Raw genomic sequence first — 23,976 nt, forward strand, 5'->3', positions numbered from 1 at the left:
TTTTTTCTGCATGGCGTGTATCGTCATTGCTTTTGGTGCCTCCAGACACCGTGGGTCGGTCTACCTAGTGATTGTTCCGGCTAACAGGACCTCGCACCCTCTACATTTCGGACAGGTCTAGTAGGACCCCATTCAAAGGGCAGGCCTGCACGTGAAGCAGAGAGGACTAAGAACTACGTAGCCATCTGGCTATTTTGTGAGGCAGCAGGGTTGCAAGACTCCGACGCCGACTTCTCCGATTTAGCCCTGTCTGCATAATGCATGGACTACACACAGTTGCTTTCAAGGGATCAACTGAAAGATTTGTGTTGATTGCCTTTGCGACATAGATCTTCTTGAGTTCGCTGGACCAGACTCCATGTTCTCTTGGCGTCACTGGCCACAAATTTAAATTTTTTTTAATCAGTGCGGCAATCAAGGTCTCCTTCCTGCATAAGAAGGCATCGGCAGTAAGGCAGAGAACTGCGCATGAATATTTTCAGAAACTTGATGAAGAGCTCAAACATATCGCCTTTGTAGAGTCACTGTGCGGAGCGAATGGGCAACGATGGCACAGTAGAGTCTCTCTACTTTTGTACACTTGTGAAGACTCGCTGGCCTGTAGAAAGGAGGGGGCATGCTTGAGCTCCAAGCGGGAAAGTGAAAACATGCACAAGTGCCTGGAACAGGCAGTGCTTTCTGGGTAGATCGATAGAGTGGGTAGAAGGCCCGGCAACGACTACAGAGGAAAAACGTTTGGTCTCTACTGGCCACACGCTAAAATAATGCTTTGATTTTCGCGAGAATCGTCTCCGCCTTAGGAATCTGAGTCATATCCTTCGCACTCGCGAACTGGCTGGCGTAGTTTTGGGCCAGCATGGTCGACTACGCATGAAAGCTCCTTCAGATAATAGAGGCGTGAAGTATACTGATTTGTGGTATTCAGTTGGGTCTGTTTCTACAATAATTATCTTGAATATGCTGTGCTAACTCAAATACAACTTGGATCCGCTATTCAACGACATTCACGGTCTACACCAGTAGTCCAACTCGTAGCATACACTATTCAGAAACAGCTTGTAAATAGTCATATTTCGAGATAATCACAACCAGTCTGATGCAACCGCGTATCATCGGACAGATTTCTCTGTTCTCCGGGCATTATGCGATAGCGTCACGCCTGTCTTGTGAGGTGAGGTGCTCTTTTGGTCTTACCTTTTGTCCCCTCCTCTTCTCCCACTTCTCTTGTGCAACTGAACTGCCATGTCTTCTGTTTGCATCCGGCAGAACAATGTTCTTTCCACAACTGTGTTACCACAAGTCTTTGTGGCGGTGGGCGTCTGCCTTGCACGCTGATGGACGCGAACCATACATGGTAGCTGTAGCCCACACGCCCCTTTTTTTCTTGATGTAGCTATTCTGCAGTAACGAACGGTGACTGTGCCATGATAAAGCAGCATATAATTGTACTCATCTCTCCAGGAATCTATCGATCCACCTGAGAGGCATCTTCTCTACTGCGACCAACCAACTGCCAGTGTTCGGTGTGCCACACTGGCTTAAGGATGACCGTCACAGGAATGGCTGCGCTCTCCTCCTCCCATCGTCCTTTGCACAGACGAAGAGATGTAAAAAAACTCTCTAATTTCTTCGGTGGTGTCTTGCTCAGAAGAACCAGATACGTGTACGGTGCCACCTTTCCGCGGCATGCAGCATGCCCGTCCGTAGTGCTGATCGCAGCAACTCGGCTCGCGACGCTGGCTGTTCTTGAGTGTAGGAAGCAGAGACACGCTGAACCTCGACAAAAATTGCGGTAGACATCGTGTTAGCAGGTTAGTGTGTATCTATCAATTCTAGAGTTTGTTCTTCGTGTTGTTCTCTCTTCATTAACACCCAGGGAAACTGCTAGCTCAACAGCCGGTCTGTTCCGGTTCGAGAGGAAAAGCTGAGGATTTTCGTGCTCTGTGACTCGTTTCTCTATCCTGTCCTGTAGCGTGTGCGGAGCGCGCTTGTTGCTTAGATATCGTCGCTTTTTCCATCGCTTGCACTTCTTTTGAAAGAAAGCAGTTCGTTCCGTGTCTGAGGAGCTTTCGCTTCAACGCAGCTCTAAAGTATCGCCCGTGTTGTCTCCTCACTTTTGCCGGGTGCTGTTATCTGCGGCGGCCCCATTTTGCGAGCGGATGCCCCGATCCCTCTTCCTGTCAGACTGCCCATCGCCATGCTCACCTTATGCTACTGAAGTATTATTGCGTATTTCCGTGCCAGAGGCTTCCTTCGCTATTATCATCGGGAATGGGATGCGCTGCGTCTAGCCCGTGACACGACCGGTTCATCTCGCGACGATTTGTGTATGCGACCACTCGGCGCCACACGCCCTACTATGGCGTTTCCGCCAGGAATGAGCACTATCAATACGTTCTTTTGTGCCCTATTTTCTCCGTCCACTGCCGGTGCGCCACATTATGAGCATCGGATCAAAATGCGGCCGAAGCATGGTTATATTTGACTCACGCAAATTTCAACGTAACTGAAAGAAGCATGAAACTTCTGTTCCTTCCCCCACTTCCCCAAATTCGACATCTTTTGAAAAGGGACCTAATACCGGACAGTACTCTCTGTATCAGGTGTGCGGGCAGAATGCGTAGTCGCTGCATCCTTTCCAGGTCAGGAAAGTTCGTTTTGCATTCGCACTTCTCCCCGTTCCGTGGCGTCACGCGTCTTCGTTAGCTTCTCTTTTCCAACACCGAGAACTCGGACTTTTACGGTGAAGTAGGCGAAAGAGCCGCCTTACCCTGGGCGCCTGCTCGTCCCCTGCTTCCACTGGTGGCTCTGCTAAAGAGCCCCGTGCCTGTACACCGTGGCACCGCCTCTCAGCCTTGAGGTCAACCGATAACGAGGCGAGACCTCGCTTTGCGTTGCTCTTTCTTCCCTGTTTACTTGATTGCGTCTTCTAGTGGGAATCCAGGTGATACACGTTGCGTGTTGTCTCTGTCGTCGTCATCCGACATCTTTCTCGCTACGCCAGGACAGCTGGTCTGGTGTTCCCTGCCGGCGTCTTCATTTCTTGGGCCAGAGGCCTTGCCGAAGTGAAAATGGCGGGCCTCGCACTTCTACGGTCCACAACAGACACTCTACGGCGAGCAGCGCGATATACTGCCGATGTAAGTGTGCCAAGGAACGAAGATCTTTTGCATAGCGCCACTTACGCCAACTCAGATGCTAGTATAATCAATCCTACAGGGAATAATCGTCTCCGAGACAGGCTAACTCGAAAGAACATCGACATCAACATCACTGAAATGCATACCTACAGATATAAATGGACTTCAACCAAATCCCTTGCCGTTAATATATATATATATATATGTATATATATATATATATATATGTAATCAACTGCTCCCCTACACCACAGACGGGGAGATTAAAATGAAGAGCGACGACCGCATTGCTTGTTTTGGTCTGGTGTCTTGTCAGTCAGTGAACAACATCCTTCTGGGGACGGAGCAAGATGCGGTAGTTAACAGAGACCCTATTATGGAAGTTGTTGCGCAAAACCCTCAGGAGGCCATCCGATTCATCAAGTAGGTCAATCTTATTTTCCGCTGAACTAGGTCTGACAAACACGCGTAGCTTTTCAGCGTTTCTTTCGTTCGATTACCCCTTCCTACATTTGGCGAAAGTTATCAGTCTGGAGGCGATAGCGACGACCGCTGCTTCGCGTTTCCTTCTGCGTGGAATGACTGCAGCGAAGAGAGCAGACTGTTAGAGAGAAGACAGAACCTCTTTTTCATAGTAAAACTGTGAAGTTACACCGCCGACACATGGAATGGGATGTGTTTCGATATACTCTCCACAGTGTGTCAAGCTGGCTGTTTCCTTTCTTTGTCTGTTTCCTTCTACACACGCGTACTGCTCGCTGTTTCTTTTCGTGGCCGCGTGTCTGAATCATCGTGCTTGCTACCCTCACCTGACCTCCGTTCCACCCTCTCCCATCTTTATCGGCACTACGAGCCAGCATTCCCTCATGCAAAGACCGCTTTTAAATTCCAGTGAGTGGACGGTGCCCTCGTTCTTCTCGCTTGCGCTTCTTTACTGAGAATAGTTCTGCAGTGCTTTCCGACGACATCCGCCTGCCTCTTCCGTGGAACAGAAACACAAATGCCCAAGCCTCGAAGGGGAAACTGGCGGGTCTTCTTATCTCGTGTTCAGCCTCGTTGGAGGCAATGCATTTGTACCTTACGGAGGGTCGCGTGGTTCCCTCTCTGCCTGATTTCCCCTGCAGACTGGTCATGTTATTCGGGGCGACAACTGGCGTTCTGGTTTCCGTTCCGTGCGTCGTTTATTTAAGTCTTTACTGGGACGAGTGCAGATGCAACAAGCCACTGCAGTGGTAGGTTTTCTCAGGCTGCACATGTACTTCGCAGCTTCCTTCCACCGTACCGGAGAGCGCTAAAGGCGTTTCCCGTTCCTCGTGAGTCAGGAGGTCTGTTCCCAGAGAAGACGGGCGAGACCACAGAGCTGTCTGCAGCGGAGAGAGAGTCGAGACACCGAGTTCGAGGACCGGTGGGGTCCCTTTTCTGCTGAGTTTTCCGACTTCGCAGCTTTTGATACAGAATATTTTGGCTGACGCTTTGTGTGCGTCTGTTCGTTTCTTGTGCTTTCTGCATCTTGAATGCCTCTGTCGATGTGTGTTGCAGGTGGGTGCTCGTCTTTAGCGCCCTTCAAGTGTCTCAAGTCCCAGTCCGATACCTCTTTTTCTTTCATCTCCATGGCACACGAGATAACCGCGCATCCATCATCAACACGTAAGAGAAGTGTGCATTTAGTTTTTTGCTATGCCGCGTGTCACTCGATCCGCCTTCCGGTTCTCTGTGTCGTGAGCTTCCCTGCGTCTCCGTCGCTTGCTGCTCCGCCCTCCCTCTGGACAGCTTCCCTGAGTCTCCTTACGCAAGGAACGAGACTCTGTTACACTCCGTTTTTCCAGTGTCTCTGTCGTCGGCTTCTCCGTTTCTGCGAGCGACGACACAGCACGACTTCTCACGTCTACGCGCTTCTCCCGTCCCGAGGGTGAGTGCATGCTACCTCGGGGTTTTCTCTGCCCGTCTCATCTTTTCCGTGCCTGCAGCACGCGGACGCTCACCGGCGGGCGAGGCTGGAAGTGTAGCAAATTTGTGTCTATTCTCAGCTACGGCTGGTTTATTCTCGGTGTCGTATGGGTTTTCAATGCCCAGGAGTGCTCCGAGGCGCCCGGTCTCTGGAAACTCACTGTCTCTGCGGTAAGCTGCACAACCAGCAGAAACGCAGAGCAAAGGGCAAGCCGAAGGCAGGAAACCGTCTGGACGCTCGACTAGCGCGGGAGAGCTCAGCCCAGCAGAAGCCCAAGAAGTGAGGCCAAGGAGGGGGTGAGATGAACGTCTACGTAGCACATCGAGGAACGCACTCCAGCGAGAACGAAGATGCAGACGTCCTTTGGTTCCTCTGGCTGTGCTCAGATTGTGGTCTCCATGCTTCGCCTTGTCACTACATTCGTCTGCTTTTGGATTTCGTTTCCGCCAAATGCGGGAGGCCTGCAATCTGCCGACCGCTTCGTGGGCGCCGCGACGCCGGAGCAAATCTCAAAGCTGCCGCTCCTGACATACGCGGAAAAAAAGGCGCAGTTGTGTTCGCGGGTGGCCGACAAGACCGTCCACACGTTTGCGAGGAGAGAGGACGGAAGCAAAGGCAAGAAGGAAGACGACAGAAGCAGAGACACGGAAGGCAAGCAAACCGGTTTGGCAGAGCGGAGCAGGAGTAGAGAGAGAGACGACGGAAGCCTGGCGAGAGAGAGAGCCGAGAGGACACAGGGAGACGGGCCGGATCAGATGCTGACGGGCATCAGCAGAACTGGACAAGATGCCGCAGAAATGCGGGGCAAGCAAGGTGCTGGGGTCCGAGCAAGGTGAGAGGTGAACGAAGGACGGTAAAAAGGAAAACAGCGGAGCGACCAGAGGAGAGGAGCGCGGCGGTCCTTCTGCACGTGTTTTTCTGTTCTTCACATTGGTGGCACCCTACGAAAACAGACACTATTATGACTCCTGATGTAGGTTGAGGATACGTGTGGCGTGTCTACCGTTTTTTCACAGCCGGTTCGCAGTAAACGTCGGGGTTGAACGATGTGCATTTGTTCTCACCTCTGTGCCGCGCGAGGAATCGGCCCATGTCGACCGAGCACCTAGTTTCGCAAAAGAAAGGATGGAAGGATGAGATATCTTTCTTTAGAGAGGTGCGATGCCTGGATTTGGAGAGGAACATTCGGCAAACGCCGATTCGTCATCCAGTTTCTCCTCGGGTGTCTTGCTGTCTCTGAGCGCCAACAGACGAGGACCCTCACGCGCCGGATACTGTTTTTTGCGACTGCGTCCTCCCCTTGTTGCTATTTGTAGGATGGTAGGCAAACCCGGCGTGGATGGAGACCGTGCATTTTCGTCTTCGTTTTCTTGCTGTCCAAGTCCTGAGCACCGGTATGCCACTGCACCGTCGCAGGTTTCTCGTCGCCTCGAATCGGCAGCGGATTCTTTTGTGAGAGCTTCTGTGCCGCGGCAGCGTCCCGCCTCGTATGTAGAGTGTACTGGTGGAAGGAACACCTCGTGTTTGTCCCCCTGTTCCCCGGTTAAAGAATGCCGGGCAGGTGGTCAGCAGATGGCAAACATAAAGGCCAGGGGGAAATGCAGCACAAGTCCCCAACGAGGAGCGGCGCGTCGCGGGTCCGCCGCTGGCTACTCTGCTTCCGTGGAAACGCCCTACAAGTTTGAAGAGGTGCAGGCGGCCGCCACAGCAGCGAACGGTGTTGCTTCCGTGCCAGAAGCGTCGAGCGTAGGCGAAGCGGCGACTTTCTCCCCGGTCCAGGAGAACTGCTGTATTTGCTTAGGCGAGTTTGCCGATGAGGAAGTCATCCGAGAGCTCAAATGCTCACACTTCTTCCACCATGGATGCATTGACAAATGGTTACTGAAAAACAAGCAATGTCCTCTCTGTCTACGAAGCATCGACGAGCCGTTTGATCCCGGTACGAGTCGTCAATAGGCAGAAGGCGCATTTTCTGCGCATGTGCACATGCCCTCTCGATCTCTGCGACCTCTAGCTTTTCTGCCACGGGAACACACACATGGCGAGATAGATATGAGGCACCCCGGCACGTTGTTATTCTGATATTTGCTTTTCTTCCTTGTTTTCCGTCTCCGTACGTCGTTACGGGAGTCGCAGTAGGTCGTCTTCTATGTTGCCCTGCTGTTAACGTAGACACTTGGATTTCCACGCGCACGTAGTGGTGACTGTGTTTATAGGCCTTTGACATTAGGTCCGCTTGCCCATTTTGTGGTGTTTCGATTTGCTCGACGCCTTAGTGGTGGACCTGTTTCCTTGCGCTTCTGCGTATTCCAGGCACGGCGGCGCAAGAGAACGGGAGCACTTGATGGAAGGCGTATGGGAAAAAGGCTGAGGGCAGGTGCGGAGAGGAACAACGGTTTTGCTTCCCCGGAAACTTATCTTTTTTATCATCTCCCCCGACGTGGCCAGAGTTTTCTGTAGTTTGAGTCTCATTTTCTTGCATGACTTGACATCTCACGCCTCTTCTCCGGTGGCCGTATTATCTGTGTCGACAACAGTCAACGGCCGTCTCGAAGCGCCTTGCAAAAAAACGAAGTTCCCACAGGCTTAAATCCAGTTTTCTCTCTGCTTGCTCAGGTGGACAGACTAGATGCGCTTTTCTGCAGCTCACGGCTGAGTGGAGAATCGTGTTGTCGACACTTTCGGACGTGGACAGTGTCTGAACAGCGGTAGCCGTGTCCGAAGTTGCAGGGGCTTAAAGAGCTCCAGATCCAACTTGGGATTCACAGGCGCAGAACGAGGGTGAATCACAGAGAAGCCTCCGGGACAAACTAGACACGATCGCAGCTCACCTAAATAGAGGTGCCTGTGTGATTCTCGAGTTCGTTAGCTCGTGCTTTGTAGCTGTCGAGCCGTCCCGGCACCCACGTACAAGATCTCAGGTGCGATGCGAACGGAAGAAGCTGAGAACTTGACACAGGGTCGTTGATACGATGACAATGCTGTCTCTACGACAGAACGCGACTAACACATCTGCTAACTCTTCACCGTGATTTGTAAAGTCTGCCGTTCGGTTCAACCGAACTTATTGCTTCCAACTTCAGCAAGCTCCTACAATGTGTAAGATGACACAAAGGGGGATTTCAACTTGCTTTCCATATACGACAGTAATCCTGCCGTACTCTATAGAAGATGCTTGGCAGACTGTGAGCGTTGCTATCAGTACGCATGCTCATCTTGCGACAAAACGTGAACATAATACTGCGTCGCTCACACGCTGTGGCGTGCCACAGTAAGAGACCAAAAGCAAATTGACTGCGTGCAGGGCATCAACTTCGTTGCGACCGTAAAAACCGTCGTACTGTCTGTCCGAGTCCGCACTGCGCGTCAACTAACGGGGGCTATATTACCACAAGAACGAAATTTGTTGACTACTCTGTTCCATGCCATAGACCACGCCACACTGCCGCGGCGCATAAAGCGCCAGTCTCTACAGTGACTTCGATTTTGTACAGTTCTCCGCTCTCAAGCGTTCCCCGTTTTCCCAGCGGAATGATAGACGTGTCGACTCCAAGCACGTCTCTCGTTCCGCCGGCCGTAGCGCGGCCGCCTCGGGAGGCAGGTTTTCTCTTGTTTCAATTGTTTACGCAGAATAAGGAAAAAACGACTCCTCCTAAGTGTCGGAAGCAAAAATGCCAAAAAAGAGGTAGCGCCTACGCAGGGGCGCCGGTTTTCCCTTGACCCGCGAGACGTACCGTGGAGCGGGTCTCCGTCTCAGTTCACGAAATGATTGCCACAGTGCATGTACACACTCGCCGGGCACATGTTTAGTCTAAATGTCAAGGACTTTGACAAGTCGGGCACCCTGAACTTGAAACGCTATCAGAGCGCTTCTTCCCCCTCTTTGGACGGCACGGCGGTGACCCGCAGAGAAATGCACCTCGCCGACGGGCAAGAAGGCAAAACTAGCAAAACTGACAACTTTTCCGTGCGAATCCTTGCACATAGAAACAAAAACGCCCGACATTCAGGATGCTCCGTTCTTGTCTACGAGTCACTTCCTAGGCACTGAATCTCGGCCGCCCCGCGACGCACATTCTTCACCGGGGCACTAGAAGTGACGCGTTCTTTCGCATACTCGGCTCTGCCAGACCTCGACGGCGCAGCAGCACGACAGCGCGAAACACCTCGGTACGGTTCCTGGCTGTCTGCCTCGCCAACATATTTCACGGGAACTCCTTCCAATCAGTGCCTAGTAGGGTCTTGAACCAAGTGGAAGGGCGTTCGGGCCGCCACCGAATCCTCCGCTGCGCATGCCGCCGCGACCACCGCGACCGCCGCCGCCCCACCTCCGGCCGGAACTCGACGAAGAGTACATCCCCAGAGACTCTAGCTCAGGCGGAACCGGCTGGTTCGCTCCACGCAAGACACGGACCAGCTCGCGAGCCAAACGGGGCTTGTCCGGAGTAAAGAAAGTGTATGCGCAGCCCTTCGCGCCCGCACGACCAGTGCGGCCAATGCGGTGGATGTAGTCTTCGATTTGGTTCGGCATGTCGTAGTTGATGACGTGGCGGATGTCCTTCACGTCTAGGCCACGCGACGCAACGTCCGTCGCCACCATGATCGGGTTGCGGCCGTTCTTGAATTCGTCCAAAACCCACGTTCGCTCCTCTTGCTTCTTGTCGCCGTGCAGAGATAACGCCGGCCAGCCCTCCACGCGCATGTCCCGCGTCAGGTTGTCTGCGCCTGTTTGCCATCGCAACGCAGAAGCGACAGGGAGAGCCACAGAAAAAAGAATGGGTCGCGCCGGCGGCAGGCGAAGGAAGCTGACGAGCAAAAAGAGCGGATGTACGGATGGGAAACTCACCTCTCTTGGTTTCCGCGAAGATAAGGATCTTGGAGCCATCCATGATTCTTCGGAGAAGGCTCATCAGCTGGCCGCGCTTCTCGTACTCCTGTGAAAACGAAGGCAGTAAGAACGTGTGCCGCCGCGTTCCCCGTTCTCGAATGTCACCCATGACGCAAAGTAGAACGACACGCAACGGAGGAACATCCGAATAGCAGATAGCATGCGAATGTGCCAGAGCACTCCAGGAGTTTTTCGCATTCTCTGGGGAAAATGCTTCAAACGCATCCCCCCAGAATCCGTCGCCTGTCCCTTTCGTATAGCTTCGCAAGTTGGGCGTAGAGAAGAAAAAACCCCAGAACAGCGGGCGAGAGCCACGCACAAGGCGAAGCAACGTTGGTCCGAAGGCGGGGGCACACTATTTGCTCACCACGCCGCAGCTGTCGCCGAACTCTTCATCATCCGCGCACTTCTCGACACTCTCCTGGGAACCTTCGTTTCCTGCAGCCTCGGAGCCTGCCAGCCTCGCCGAAAACCCTCCCATGCCACACAAACACGAGCCACGAGGCACCTCGGCGGCTTCTCCACTCTCCCGCATGCACTGGCCGCGATGTCTGAAGCTCTCCGACAGAACGCCGGACACTTCGAACAAGCACGCCAGGAACTCCAACGCACACACGAGAACGCAGGCTGGAGCAAGCAGATAACCAGAAATGCCACGGAAGATTGCCTTACGAAAAGACCATTCCTCTCCCGTTCCGGTCACGCGTCTCAGCCATCCCTTTCAGCGCGGCTTGGTAGACGGCAACACGCACGCGTCTGCGCCAGCCCCCAAGCTGCGTGCACCAGGTCCTCGATTCGTGGCACGCATTTCCCCGGGACGGAATGGCCTGTTTCGCAGGGACTCTGACGCTCCGCAATTGCGAGGAGCAACACGGAGAAAGACAGCACCTCACATGAGCCACGAGTCAGGCAACCCCCCCCCCAAAACGGCAACTGGTTCTCCAATGATTTGCGAGGCTGGCATTTCGGCAACGCGACGACCTGGATCGTCAGTCGGCTAGCTAGGGCGGAAGGGGAGAGGTACGAAGGCGGTCTGAATAAAGACGGCGGAGCTGGGTGTGGCACTCGAAGCGAGCAGTGCATCCAGCCTCGTCCCCTTGCTGTTCAATTATTACACTCAACTGAAAAGCGCTGCAGACACGACACCCCCCTAGGTTGCACACTGCCGGCAGACTGGCAGTTCTGTACGCTGCATGGAAGCCCGAACGCGCCCGACGCGCACTTGCGCGTGACGGATGCAAATCAACGCCGCTACCACCATCCCGAGACACAGACGTAAAGCCACGACACGCTCATCCGGCGGTACCTGAACAACCATGACCTCTTGCTTGATGTTCTGGCACGCTTGAAGGTCAAGGCTGCCGACATTGATGTGGACGGGCTCTTCCTTGCACAGATCCCGCGCCAGGTTCTGAACCTCTTTAGGCCACGTCGCCGACCACATAAGCGTTTGCCGATCGGGACGAATCTGAAAAAAACACAAAGCACGTTGGGTCAGATGAGAGAACTTAGATATCCTTCGCAAACGACGACCCCTCCATTCCTTCAGCTGAAGGTGAGCAGTCCGCCAAACACCGGAAATGCGCATCGTACCTGTGAGACAATCTTCCTGATCTGTGGCTCGAAACCCATATCCAGCATGCGGTCAGCCTCATCCATGACCAGATACGTCACACGTCGGAGGTTGGTCACCCGCGACTCGAGGAAGTCGATGAGTCGACCTGGGAACACAAAGAAGCAGGTTTCTCGCGCGCCGTCACGCACCCCGTCGCTGAATGTTCATATGTACACACACCGCGCGCAGTGTGCAGGGGGAGGGCACTCAACAATCACCGCCACGAATCAAGCAGAAGCAGAAACTCGCCGGTCGACGCGTCTGCATAAGAACGCGAGATGAAGGACCCCCGCGGCGACACCGTGAGCGTCTGTACCTGGGCAGGCGACGCAAATTTCCGCTCCTCTTTCGAGCTCCATGATTTGAGGGCGTTTGGGAACTCCTCCATAAGCAACTGCGTGGTGGATTTTTGAAGACGCTGCGAAGGTGCGGCACTGCGCCCGAATCTGCTCGACGAGCTCGCGGGTCGGTGCCAGAATCAAGACAATCGGGCCGTCACCCTTGCTGAAGAAAAGACAAAAAAAAGAAAAGTCCATGGAAGGGATAACGCGCTGCAGGTTAACGTCGTATTTCAGACTCGTCTCATGACATCCCCCATACAGCCCACGCCAATCCACGACGGAACTCACTTAAGGTATGGTTGTGCATTGATGTGGACAATTGCGGGAAGCAAGAAGGCCAAAGTCTTTCCACTGCCTGTTTCGGCGATACCGATCATGTCTCTCCCGGAAAGGGCAATAGGCCACCCTTGAACCTGAATTGCTGTGGGCTTCTGGAAACCCGTCTGGTTGATAACATCCAAGATGTACGAAGGGAAGGAGGTGTACTCGAAAGTCGGGACCGGCTTGGGGACGTTGTGACCTGGAAGACGAAACAATTCGCGCAGACCATAAAGCTTCAAAAAATGTTTAAGTGTCGTTTTGACGCAAGTGTCTACACCCTTCTTTATTGCGCCCCGTGGAACATGATTCGGTGTCTGCTCTTACCGTGGACGATCGTGATTTCGTTGGCCCGGCGAATCCTTTCGGCCTCCTCCGCAGACATGTTTGCAACAGCGGGGTGCTCCACGTAGAAGTTCTTCTCGAAGGGAACGAGGTCAATGGTCTTCCAATCTACCCGCTGGAGTTTTGATCCCAGTGCGTCGGCTCCGTAGCCACCCATGCCCATGCCGCCGCCAGGCCGGCCCCCGCCATACATGCCTCCCCCGTAAGAACTTCCTCCATATCCGCCTCCTCCGTAGCTATCCCCTCCATAAGAAGAGCCTCCGTAGCTGCCACCATACCCGTACGAGCTGTTGCTTCCCCCGCTGTATCCCCCCCCGCTGGATGAACCGTAGCCGGAGTACATTTTGGCGCTGAACTGAGGGACTTCGAATCGAGTGCGGAACCGTTAAACAGGCTGGAGTCAGGCTCCCTGTCCTCACAGCAGGAAGCAAAATCGTTAAACAGGGTTGCGAGGTGGTGACGATTGCCTGCAAATACCTGGCCTGGGATAGACAAAAAGGAAAGCGCTCGTTTGCGGTTGACAGAGAGACGCAGAGGACGCGCGGAAACCACAATGCTACTTGTACGAAACGGGAAACAGACACTCTGTCACAACTATGTACACGTCACCGACGCGTGTTTCTTAATGCCGCAGGATTATATGTACAGGAGAGGCCTGCGACAAATCTCTCGAACTGCCGTGGGAAAGCAGAAACGGAGAGAAGAAACAGTTGGTGCCAAGAAATCTCCACAACCTCGCCCCAGCCGAAAAAAATGCGGAAGAGTTTTTGCGCCAAGGGCCTCCACGGCAGCTGAAAAAAAATGTTCCAAACAACGACCAACATGAATTCCGCCCAGGAAACAGAAATTGCATGGCCCACATATCTGCCTGTCCCGCGTCCAGTGGCCGTTCTGAAGCGCAAGCGCCGGCCTCCCTGCGTGATGAGGGGAACTCGTCGCAAACCGGGGGTTGCCCGCTGCACACAACTGACCCTCGAGAGGATACATGGTGCGGAACCTTAACTCCAAGATGTCACTCGCAAGTGCCGCGTGCCTTAGCATCGACATTGTCTCCGAAAAAGTGCTTTACTCCGTAAGCGCCATACAACTGCAGTTCGCTTGGCCGAGATACCTCTCAACAGTGGCCAACGCTGAGAGCCGTCTTCCCTCAATACAAAACATGTTTGCCAGCCCGCCAGCGGTGTTGGCAGCGGGGATTTTTCGTGACTGTGTGGACGGGGTATCACACTGGAAGTGTTGTTGCTTATGAAAACCGGCGCTCAGATATGGAACACCACGAAGTCCTCTTGTCTGAAGATTCTCACGACTCTCTGCCATGCCGCGTGCTGCTCAAGTGGCTTGTCATTTATTAAAGACATTGGCAACAGGCTTCCGCTTCTCCTCAATCTCCAACCAATACAAAAGCGGCTGCAGAAGGTTTAATTTAGATCAGCGACGCTAGGGACAAGTAGAGACACCGTGGTGCTTCTCGTCGCTGACGGTTTACCCCAGTTCTCTGCTTTGCATTCATTCGTGTTTACTCAAAGGTACATCCGCAAACCTGCATGCTGGCGTTGACAGGATGCAGTCGGCGCTGGCCCTGCTGCGGTGGTATGCACAAGAACATGCGACCATTCTATCTGCATTCTGTCCGAGAATTATACGGGCCTCTGCTGCTTTAAAGGCTTTCCATAGAAAACAACGAACCACCGTTCATGTACGTTTGCCAAACTCTGACGTCGAAGCCACCCTCGGAATGGTACGGGAGGCCGAAAGTACGGGAGGAAAGAGCGCCTCTACGCCTCGTCCGAGTAATTCACCGGTTTTGTCAGAGTCAAGTCACTGCAGTTCGAGGGGATCAGACTGCTTTTACGGATTTCATCGACGTGTATGGTGCGGCGGCCACAGGCGTTGCGGGCGTCCCCACTGCCACGGGTTTGGTACCACCTGTGAGCAGGCCAGGAATCTGCTGGTATGTAGTGTTACCGAATGTTGTGGTGGATGCCACCAGACATAAGTCATAAAGTTGTTTATCACTCGGATGTATGACCTGGGACACTTAAGGAGCCGAGAGACATGATGTAGCGCCAGCGGCCAGACCATGCTCTTTCTACAGTGCTATTCTTTCTCATGTTCGTGAGCGCGTTCGTCAGGCTGCTCTTTCGTAGAAAACAGCAAGGATTGCAGTTTCTTTAACGGCGTGTAATGGATGGGCCATCTGTGAACACCGTGGCCGCTGTAGTTTGTCACGAGCTGCATCATCGCAGCACTATGAGTTCAACAGCAGTAGTGACTAACGTTGACACTCCTGTTGCTTTAATGCGAGAAAAGTAAGTTCTCGAAAGCGTGAGATACTGAGGTCTGCTCTCGTAGGTGGGAGATGCGGCCCACAAATACACCGATTCAGACTCCATTAGCTGTTGTTTCATCAGCAGCGTACGTGAAAAACAGAAATATTGACATTGTCTGTGTTTAATCCAATTCCAATGAAACCCGAGTACGGAAGTAGTCACAGAAGAAAGAAATATACCCTTCTCATTGAGGGCGTCTTCACTGTTCTCCAGGGGAACTTCGGAGAAGCGCCACTGTCTGTTTTTTCCGCTCCCGAGTGTGACCGAAATGTGCGACGACGAGGTAATTTTTCCACCCGAATTGCCAAGAGTGATTCGAGGATACCAACGAATGCGTACCATCAAACACGATAGGTTTTGTTTCTTGAAAAGAGCAGGTAGCCACGTCCAAGCCTCTTCTTGTACTCGGCTCAGAGCCCCATTCATCCTCCACCGGGGTTAGGAACCTTTTCTGCTCCGGAAAAAGTGGCAGTGTACACCAGTCACCAGACCACGGTCTACCATCCACACTTCAAATTCGATTCTCCACGGGGTATTTCTTCGCAGTACTTCTCCAGGCGTCGTGCGGCGTAGCCTGTGGCAGATGGGCCATCCCATTCTATTCCACTGAAGGGCACATACCGAATGGACAGAAAACAACGATGCACCACCCAAGCCAGTTTGCCAGATTCCACGTAAACACGGAGAATGGTATCGACCCACTGGCACTATTCCCCTCTTTCCAGAAGTCAGAGGCATAAAACGCCCTACAATGCGACCGACATCAAACACAAATCAATGCTTTGTAGGCCTTTCTACGAAGCCCTTCTTGCGGGTTTCGTTTCTCGTCGCACCCTTACTTCCCCAGGGAACCTCTCGTCATCCACAAAAATGCAAGCACTTCAGCGACGCTCGTACCAGGGAAAACCTAGCATCCAGTGGGTCTCCGGGGTTTCATTACAACGCGCTGTTCTCAACCAACCTGGCGAGTTTCCCTCATTCCCCTCTCGCTCAGAAGGATACTCTGCAACTCTAGCCGATCTTTCCTCCACTTTATCGGGCTCAGAAAACGTGACGAGAAACAGGCGAGCTGCTGGACGCATGAAAGCCTCGCGTGGCACGTTTCGCTTACTAATGGTTAAGCATGTTCACCGCCATTTTCTCCACTGTGGATGGCAGCACCTTCGCTGCCAGCGACTTGCTTACAACCGCTGGGATCCAGCCCTTGGGGTCGGCCTCACTGAACAGCGTCACCTGGGTCCAAACTGGGAAGAACAACGGCAGAGAAGCAATCCGCATTGAGACTGCCTTTCGCAGTCGACGAAACCTAGCAGCCAATTCGGCCGAACACATATCGCCTTTTAAAGCAGCGACCGGCGAAACTGACATGTCTGTCCTGCTAGACAGGGAGTCCACCAACCCGTGCAGAACGGATTTCGTTTTCACTAAGGGTTCTCGAAACCACGCAAACGCAACCGAACCGGGGTCCGGCAGACAAAAGTACTCGAGATTTCTTGTCGGTCAAGTGGTGTAGGCAAAGAAACCGATTCGTAGGCTCTTCTGCGGACCAGAAAAAGGGTCACGAAAAGCAGAGAACCTTTGTAAAAAACCTTGCTCATAGACTTCGCCGTCAGCTCGTCCATTCCCTCTTGGTTCGGAACTCACCTCCAAACGGAGTCACCACTGGCGAGGCTATATAGGCGCTCAGGCGTATGTCCATGCGGACGTGACTGCTGCTGCACGAGAACGAGCACGAAATACAACACAGAAAGCGTCTGATGCTATAAGGCAGCCCCGAGACACGCGAGTAAAGTGGAACAAACTGCATCTGTTCGCACCAGCATCACGAGAGAAGCCGTTATCGCGAAGTCCTTGGGACTCGACGACACCTAGACCCCCCTCCCCCCAACCCATACTCAGACATACTGTTCCGGGGCAGCTGGGTGGTCAATGGAACAACTGCAGGAGGCGTAGACTTGCTTCGCTACTTGCCGCTCATCGACTTGGAAGTGTCCCGCCGGCTCGTGCTTCGCGGTGGGAAGGACCCAGGACCTTTTGGCGCGCAGAGTGACTAGGTCACGCGGATAAAGCGTCGCCACCCGTTTCATCAGCACTTGGCAAATGTCTGTGTTGGCTGTCACTGTTTCGAGGATCGCGTGGCCGCCGAGATTCGCATCCCACGTCGCCCGCAAACGACTGTCAGACGCGAAGGACGCATACTGCTCAGGGAGCACGGGTAGCATGAAGGATGCTGCAGGATATGACACACAGGCGTATGGGCAGTAACGCGGAGTGGAAGAAAGCATCCAAGTTGCAGACCGAAGTTTTGAAGGAAGAAAGCAGAGAGGAGGGAGGACTCAACGCCGCGCAAAAGGAACCGAGCGGCGAAGAAGTGACAAGAATGAGACTTCACAGTCAGAAAAACGCACACGTGGAGGACGGGATCGCAGCCGTGAGTCCTGCAGTCGGGAACACACGTCCGGCTTGCCGGTGGGAGGAAGCTCGACACCTCCTCCCTTCTGTCGCGCGTCCTCTAGCCTGTGAGGGAACTTCCAACTGCCGGCTCCGTTTCATACCTTTGATAAGGACGCGGCCGACCCCGAATTCTTTTTTCCAAACCTTTAGGCCGTTTTTGTCGTAGACGCACGGCATCAGAGGTGCCGTCTTCCCCCCTCTCTGGCCCGTCGCGCTGCGGCTCGCGGCATCGTCGTCTAAGCAGACAACAGCGACATCCAGGAGAAGCTCGGCGAGCTCCAGTAACTCCCTCCGGCGGTCCCAGTCGGGTCTGGAGCCTTCTCTCAGGCTGTGTTTCTCGGCTTCCTGGCCTCCGTCACCTTCCTCGCCCCACGAACAGGTTCCCTGCCTCGGTGGTCCCTGCTGCTTGAAACACTGCGCATCAGAGGCCCCCCCGCTGTGAGATCGGACGACCCGTCGTGCCTTCTCCTGGGGCGGCTTCTGTCGGTGGCAGTGCCCCAACGGATCAGACGCCTGGCTCTGTCTCAGGTTGAAGGCCGCCCGCCTTTCTTCCAGCACACCCAACACGAACTCCGCGGCGTCATCGGTTGACGCCAGTCTCCTTAGCCCTGGAATCGAATCTGCAGGCGACGGCTTCGCTTGACATTCTCGGCCCGGTTTCCTCTCTGTCACCTGCATCTCCCCTGTCGCACGAATCTCCCCTAGCTCCTCTGAACTCGTCTCTTGACAGTCGAATTGCTCGCACCTTCTGGCCGTCCCTTGGGCGTCCAGCGCCCCAGGCCTTTCCCGAACTGCTGTAATTGTCGACGCATTCAGGATATCCTTGCACGCGTTTTCGGCCGGATCTGCCCAATGAGCCGTGATCGGCGAGGGCGCTGCTGCCTCTGGCAGCGGCCCCGCCTCTCGGCCGATAGAGCCCGCGAAGCCATGCGCCTTCTCCCGGTTCCCGGCCAAGGCCTGCTGGGGCTCTTCCTGGGTCGTCGCTGGCGACGCCTCTGTCGAGCATGTTTCTGGAGAAAAAGTCTGTGGCTCTTTCGCCTCTGGCTCTGGACCGGTCGCGTTCTCTCTGCGTTCTTTCTCGGAGTCCCAAGATGTTCCCTCATACCGCGGCTGCCGCACTGCGTCACACTCCGATTCGCGTTTCCCGTGCACTTCTGCGGGGGACAGAAGCCCCCGGACGTCCGCCCGTGACGCGCCCTGCCCTTCCCCCTGTCTGCCGACTTCGACGTCCGACCTGCGCTGAGAAGACGCCGAAGAAAACGAGTCAGTCGACAACCGTCTTCGCTGCGTGTGCGTGAAGGACACCCACTGGGATGTCGAGGTCTCACGGCTCCCGCCACAGCGCTCGGAGGCGAGCGTGGCCCCGTCCGATCCAACGCTATCTCGCGACACTGCCCCCTTCAGTTTGCCGTCTGTCCGCCCCAGGTCGCCGCTGAAGGTCCCTTCTGGCGGCCTCGCACTGGCGTTTCCGCGTGGGCTAACTCCGAGCCCTGTCGCCCCTAAGTTCGCTTCCTCTCCCCCCTCTCCCTCTCTCCTGTCTTCTCCAGCCGGCCGTGTCGGTTTTCGCAGACCCGCGGCGGCAGGTAGCGACGCTGCCTCCCGCCACGCGCATTGAGTCAGGTCCTCAGGTTGCAGTGGCACGACCGCGCCGTCCGCAGCTGCACGCGTCGAGTGCCGCTTCTCCGAGGCTCCCTGTAGGCCAGAAAGTGCATGCACGGGCTCTCCAAGACCCAACGGGGCTCGGAACGCGGCCCCCAGCGCCTGCGAGGCGTCGCTCGAGGCCGGACAGTGCGCCCCCGCGAGCCTCTTGGAGTCTTTGGGGGGTTCCAGAGTAGCTCGGTTCACTGCACCTGCTCCCGAGAGTCGCTTCGAGAGCGCCGGCGGCTCTTTTCCTTCGCGTGGGCCCATGCAGATGAGGCGCCGGGCGAAGAATCGAATCCACCGAGGCGGACGGCGCGACGACGGCAGGGTGACGCCTGAGGAAACCTCGCCCTCAACTGCCACACCTCTCTCGGGCGCACCCTCCAGCCCCTCCAGCCGTCCTGCCTCGCCCTCCCGCGAACTCCGCCTCGCCTGGCCGCCGCGGCGCCATGTGGGCTTCCGTCGACGCCTCGTCCGCCCACCGCCCTCACTGTTGGGCGACAACGCCGCGTCTCCAAGAGTCTCGGCGGACAGGGGAGACACGGGGACCGGCGCGGCAGGTCCCGCTAGTTCTGGAACCCCCTCCGCAAGCGCAGCCCCGTCGCCCGGTCGCGCGCCAAAGTTCCGGCCCCCCCAGGTATCGACGGGAAGCCCAGACATCTGCGCTGTCGCCTCTGGGCCCTGAGTCAGAGGCCCCGCCTCCGTGTCCTTAAGAAAAGAACAGCGCGCGCCGCCAGCGTTTCTTCCGTGGCCCTGGACGGAGTCAGTTGCCACGGAAACGAAGCTGCTCCCGTTCTCTCCAGCGTTTCGGTGAAGGAAAGGTGTGACAGTGGAGACGTCAACGGCGGGAGGCGGGCGACAGGGGGGCGGCAAGGCAGAGCCGGCGAGCTCCGAAGAAACGCCCCGCGGACCGGGGAGCCCCGCAGCAGAGAACCGCGTCGAAGACTGGCAAAAGGCCGCAACAGGCCTGTCTGGCGCCTTCTGGAATTCCGGCTCGTAGTGGCACAGGTACGCGGTCGCCAGAGAGGCGGCAGCAACGGGGCCTGCAACGGGCGCCAACGACGAGCCGCCCCCCTCAGTCATGGCTGTTGCCTTCGCGGAGACTGACGGCGGAGCGCAATGAGGTAGTTGCTCTCGAGGCACCGCAAAGTCGGCCGACGACGGAGATGCGTCTGTGTGTCTCTTGGCTTTCGTCCGAGGTGCCGCGACTGGCGAGCTCGCTTCAGCGGAGTCTGAAGAAGCAATTGAATGCGAGAAAGAAGTCTCCTGTCCCGCCACGACGGACGCCACAGGCCGCGCGGGATCTGCCGGCGGATCGCCTCCACCAAGCGCACCACAGCGCTGGCGGGAAGGTGCACGGCCACAAACAGAGAGGTTGTGAGTCGCGCAAGCGGAAGTCTCAGCACGCAGTTCCGCTCTGCGAAGCAACGCTGCCGCTTCCTCTCTCAGAAATGCAGGCGGCTCCGGCGCGCCGCTCGCCGTCGGCGGGGCAGCAGTAGGCAGCCACGCTGGGCGCAGGAGGGAAACTCTGTCTAGCGACCCGCGAGAAGACCATGAAGAGAGACTCTCGGGAGAGAGAGCGTTCTGCCTGTGCTCTGCGTGGCACCTCGGGTCCGCTTGGTCTCGCGCGATTTCGCCTGCAGAGAGCTTGATGAAATCTTCCTCCGCGGGACCTCGCTGGATGCTGGGGAGGGTCGTGGAGCGCCCGAAGTTGGTCTCCGCTCCGAACGTCGCGAGTCCGCTTCGACTCTCCGCGACAACTCGCCTCTCTCCGGTAGCTGCGGCGCTGTCGCAGGTCCTCTTCGCGGCGCCCCTATAACAGCGGTCAGTCTTCTCCCAGGGCGAATAGAGCGTCATGCCGAGCACGCGAGAACCTCCAGTGTTTGCGTCCAGAGCGCCCCGGTCTTCATCGGTTGAGTCCCTGAAATCCTGATTTGAACCCGCAGAGCACGGGAGCCGTTTTCGAGGTGCGGAAAGGCGCGGCCGGTCGACAGCTGGGGCGCAGCCTGGCCCGCTTCCGCCGGACGGCCTTGGGCCGTCGGAAAGGCAGCCGGAATCTGTCTCTTGCGCAGAGAGAAACGCGCGGTTCAGGACCATCCCCGGCACGCAAAAAGGTAGGGGCCAGACCTTTTTGTGCACAGGCGGGTGTGGTTACAAACGCGGAATGCCGTCAGGGGACAGGCCCAGAACCGTGGCGTATGGCCGAAGCTGCGCCACAGAAAAAACCTGTCTGAAGAGGGGAGCCTGTGTGGAGACGCGCCAGGGCGCACGCGGCGTCGCCGTCTCCTGGCTTCTCCCACAGACGCGGGGCGACACTGGAAGGCCTGACCAACCTCTGGAAGAGTCTTGCGAATCCGGACTGCCGCGGAGCTTCTCGAACACCTGCATACACTGGCGCCGCCGCGACGGTGAAACGCGGCGATCGGATTGGTGGGGGAGCGGCGGTGCTCTGGAACGGAGGGAGGCCATAGATTGAGGCCAGGAGAGCGCGTGCAGACTTCGCACTCAGGTGCCCGTTCGAGTACTCGGAGAAGCAACGGAGTACCATCCGAGTGGGTCTCGAGTAGCCCAACTTGTTGCTCCAAGATGATACGAAAGGCATCAAAACGAGCTCGGTCTCACGCACGACGGTGGAACCAGTTCAGAGGCGGCGGATAGAGAAATATATGACGGACTCAGACACGCGCCCACGCACGCATGCAAATGGGTGCCCATGAATGTAGAAAAACATATACAGTGTGCTTTTATATATATGAACGAGGCAGCTATTCGGCGACCAACAGAACGGAGTCTGGGCCAAGCGACTCGCACGGCTTTGTAGCAGATTGTTGCCAAGCTGACACCAGAAGAACAGGTCTTCCCGACGACGTCTGAAGCAGCGACCGCCGCCCTTCCACGTGAAATTGTGAGGGGGACTGTTGGGAGCTGAGGCATCCAGAGACCAAAAAAATTCGGGATGCGTGTGAGAGAAGACGAAACATCACGAGCAGACAGAAACGGCACACCAGATCAGCTTCACGCGTTTCCACAAACAGAGGACTGCCATAGCCTCGCCATGCGAAATCCAGAATGGAAATGAATGACAAGGGTAGACGGCAACTGCCGCATCTGCGGGCAACTTCGTGGAACCTAGAGCGGGCAGCAGCGCTGCTTAGGGAGGGGGGGCGGTTAGAGACTATTCACGCAATTGAGCGCGTGAGTCCGGTCCACGGGGGCCGTTCAGAAAAGTCCAGAAAAAGAAACCTGATTTTTTTTGCATCCACATCCAGGCACCGCAGTTGTAGAGCACCACCGCGCCTACACAGAGACGGGCGTTGATTTCCAAACCACAAACGAAACGGAGTTTCACCAGTTTCTGTCTGTCCAGCTACCTCTCTAGCTTCTGGAAAAAGCGGCAACAGATCCCATTGAGATCTCCCTGTCCCGGCTTTCCGGCATGAAAGAGAACCTGAACGGCCTATCCCGCGCGAATTAGTGGCCAGTCTCCTCATTGACGTATGTTCTTTCCCTGTCGCCGCGTCCTTGCCGATCGAAGCGAGGAGGCCCCGCTCGCAGGTACTTGCCTATAACAAGAGCTGCATGGGCACGCAACTACTGTCGCATTTAATGTCGTTTTTTTTAAGGTTGAGATGCAAATTGTCCGCTACCCTTGCTCCGCTCAGCCCGATCAAAACATGCGGTGGAATCGCACCGCCGACGAAACGAGGTTTTCTCACGTACGTGAGACCAAACCATCGAAGGTAAGGCAAGAGAAAAAAGTCCGTAGAGAGCAGCGGTTTGGCGAAAACTGGAAAGACATGACGAAACATCGTTCGCTCTGCCACAACGACGGCAGAAACTTCACTAGGAGCCGGCAACTAGCGACGGAAGGGAAAAGTGCATGCAGCTCAGGAAAGCACATCCCGACGACGTGATACGTGCGCTGTCGTGAAAATCGTGGCCCTGAAGAACTGTGGAGAGTTTGACCTGACCTTGCTTGCTGTTTGCGCAGACTCTTCCCTTCATGAATTCGGATTCACAATTGTTTCCTCGTGCCTGTCGCCCTCTGAAAGTAGGGCAGCAGTGTGTAGCGTGTAATAAGAAGCTCCGTGGAAAGACACCGATGCCTCAGGCGCTTCAGTTTGTCTAGTGTAGGCTTCCGTTCTTTACGGTTCGCAGTGTTCGTTTCTTTTCCATTTCACCAGGATGACACTCAGCCGACAGACTTCTGTGAGGGGACTGGTGAGGGCCTGCGACGGAGTGACGAAGTGTCTTCGTGATATGCGGTGCCTCGCTTCGTTGCTGAATGTGTGTAAACCATGAGAGAGTCCAGGAGCGCCTTCTGGCGTGTGACAGAAAAGAGCGGTTGAAAGCTTACTCGAACTGGAACTATCTTTCCCCTGCCAAACTGCTGTGGCCTCTGTTGTTGGACTAATGTGAGCATTGCGCAGGAGTAGTAGGGCGGTGGTGTAGGTGGACAAGCACGGGGTTCTGAAAGGAGCCACCCGTCCTCCGAACCATCACAGGCGTTTAAAGATCACTCCCCGTGGCATGCTTTCACTTGCCTTTGAAAGCGTGACAGTTTGAAGGAGTGCTGCCGTCTATGCCACATTAGAGAAGCGGGCGGTGCGCAGCGCAGAGAGGATGGGCTGCCGGGGACTTCGTTGCCCGCGCGTGCAGTCGTAGACCCACCTTCTGAGCAAGAGGGTAGCGAGACTTCTGCCACTCGAGAGCATTTTGCTCGGTACAGATCCGTTGTACACATCTGTGGTTGTTACAAACAAGTAGCAGTGGCAAGTGGCATGCAGCCGTACCTGAGACGAAATGTTTCAGTGGGGCGGTGGCACCGAATGTGATACCGAACGGATACAGCCACTATTTTGATAGGACAGTCACACTCATAACGGGCGCAGCACGGATAGAAGTAGCGTGTTACTAACAGAATCAAGGTCAGATGCTACCGCGTCCTCAAACAAC

The 23,976-nt window shown here is 55.4% G+C and overlaps 4 protein-coding genes across 4 annotated transcripts; 1 reads left to right on the forward strand and 3 right to left on the reverse strand.

Annotated features, from left to right (window-relative positions):
• Window positions 1-166: 166 nt before the first annotated feature.
• On the reverse strand, window positions 167-1,439 carry TGME49_236635 (hypothetical protein; the record flags this gene model as incomplete). The annotated part of the gene is made up of 2 exons (XM_018780467.1): window positions 167-428; window positions 1,195-1,439. 2 exons carry the CDS (start codon window positions 1,437-1,439, stop codon window positions 167-169), a joined length of 507 nt encoding a protein of 168 aa, XP_018635788.1.
• A 354-nt stretch (window positions 1,440-1,793) lies between these two features.
• Window positions 1,794-8,119, forward strand: TGME49_236640 (zinc finger, C3HC4 type (RING finger) domain-containing protein). Its single transcript, XM_002368986.2, has 7 exons — window positions 1,794-3,140; window positions 3,457-3,563; window positions 4,680-4,787; window positions 5,108-5,258; window positions 5,475-5,920; window positions 6,405-7,027; window positions 7,402-8,119. Exons 1-7 carry the CDS (start codon window positions 3,072-3,074, stop codon window positions 7,431-7,433), a joined length of 1,536 nt encoding a protein of 511 aa, XP_002369027.1. The 5' UTR covers window positions 1,794-3,071; the 3' UTR covers window positions 7,434-8,119.
• A 273-nt stretch (window positions 8,120-8,392) lies between these two features.
• On the reverse strand, window positions 8,393-14,955 carry DDX17 (DEAD (Asp-Glu-Ala-Asp) box polypeptide 17). The gene is made up of 7 exons (XM_002368987.2): window positions 12,578-14,955; window positions 12,221-12,452; window positions 11,908-12,095; window positions 11,570-11,697; window positions 11,283-11,444; window positions 9,935-10,022; window positions 8,393-9,813 (listed from the first exon to the last, which is right to left on the reverse strand). Exons 1-7 carry the CDS (start codon window positions 12,936-12,938, stop codon window positions 9,320-9,322), a joined length of 1,653 nt encoding a protein of 550 aa, XP_002369028.1. The 5' UTR covers window positions 12,939-14,955; the 3' UTR covers window positions 8,393-9,319.
• TGME49_236660 (START domain-containing protein) lies at window positions 13,620-22,900 on the reverse strand. Its single transcript, XM_002368988.2, has 5 exons — window positions 17,481-22,900; window positions 16,831-17,155; window positions 16,570-16,640; window positions 16,037-16,169; window positions 13,620-15,531 (listed from the first exon to the last, which is right to left on the reverse strand). Exons 1-5 carry the CDS (start codon window positions 21,115-21,117, stop codon window positions 15,423-15,425), a joined length of 4,275 nt encoding a protein of 1,424 aa, XP_002369029.1. The 5' UTR covers window positions 21,118-22,900; the 3' UTR covers window positions 13,620-15,422.
• Between the last annotated feature and the right edge of the window lie 1,076 nt (window positions 22,901-23,976).

This window comes from Toxoplasma gondii, chromosome X (genome assembly GCF_000006565.2).
Source record: "Toxoplasma gondii ME49 chromosome X, whole genome shotgun sequence".
NCBI lineage: Eukaryota > Apicomplexa > Conoidasida > Eucoccidiorida > Sarcocystidae > Toxoplasma > Toxoplasma gondii.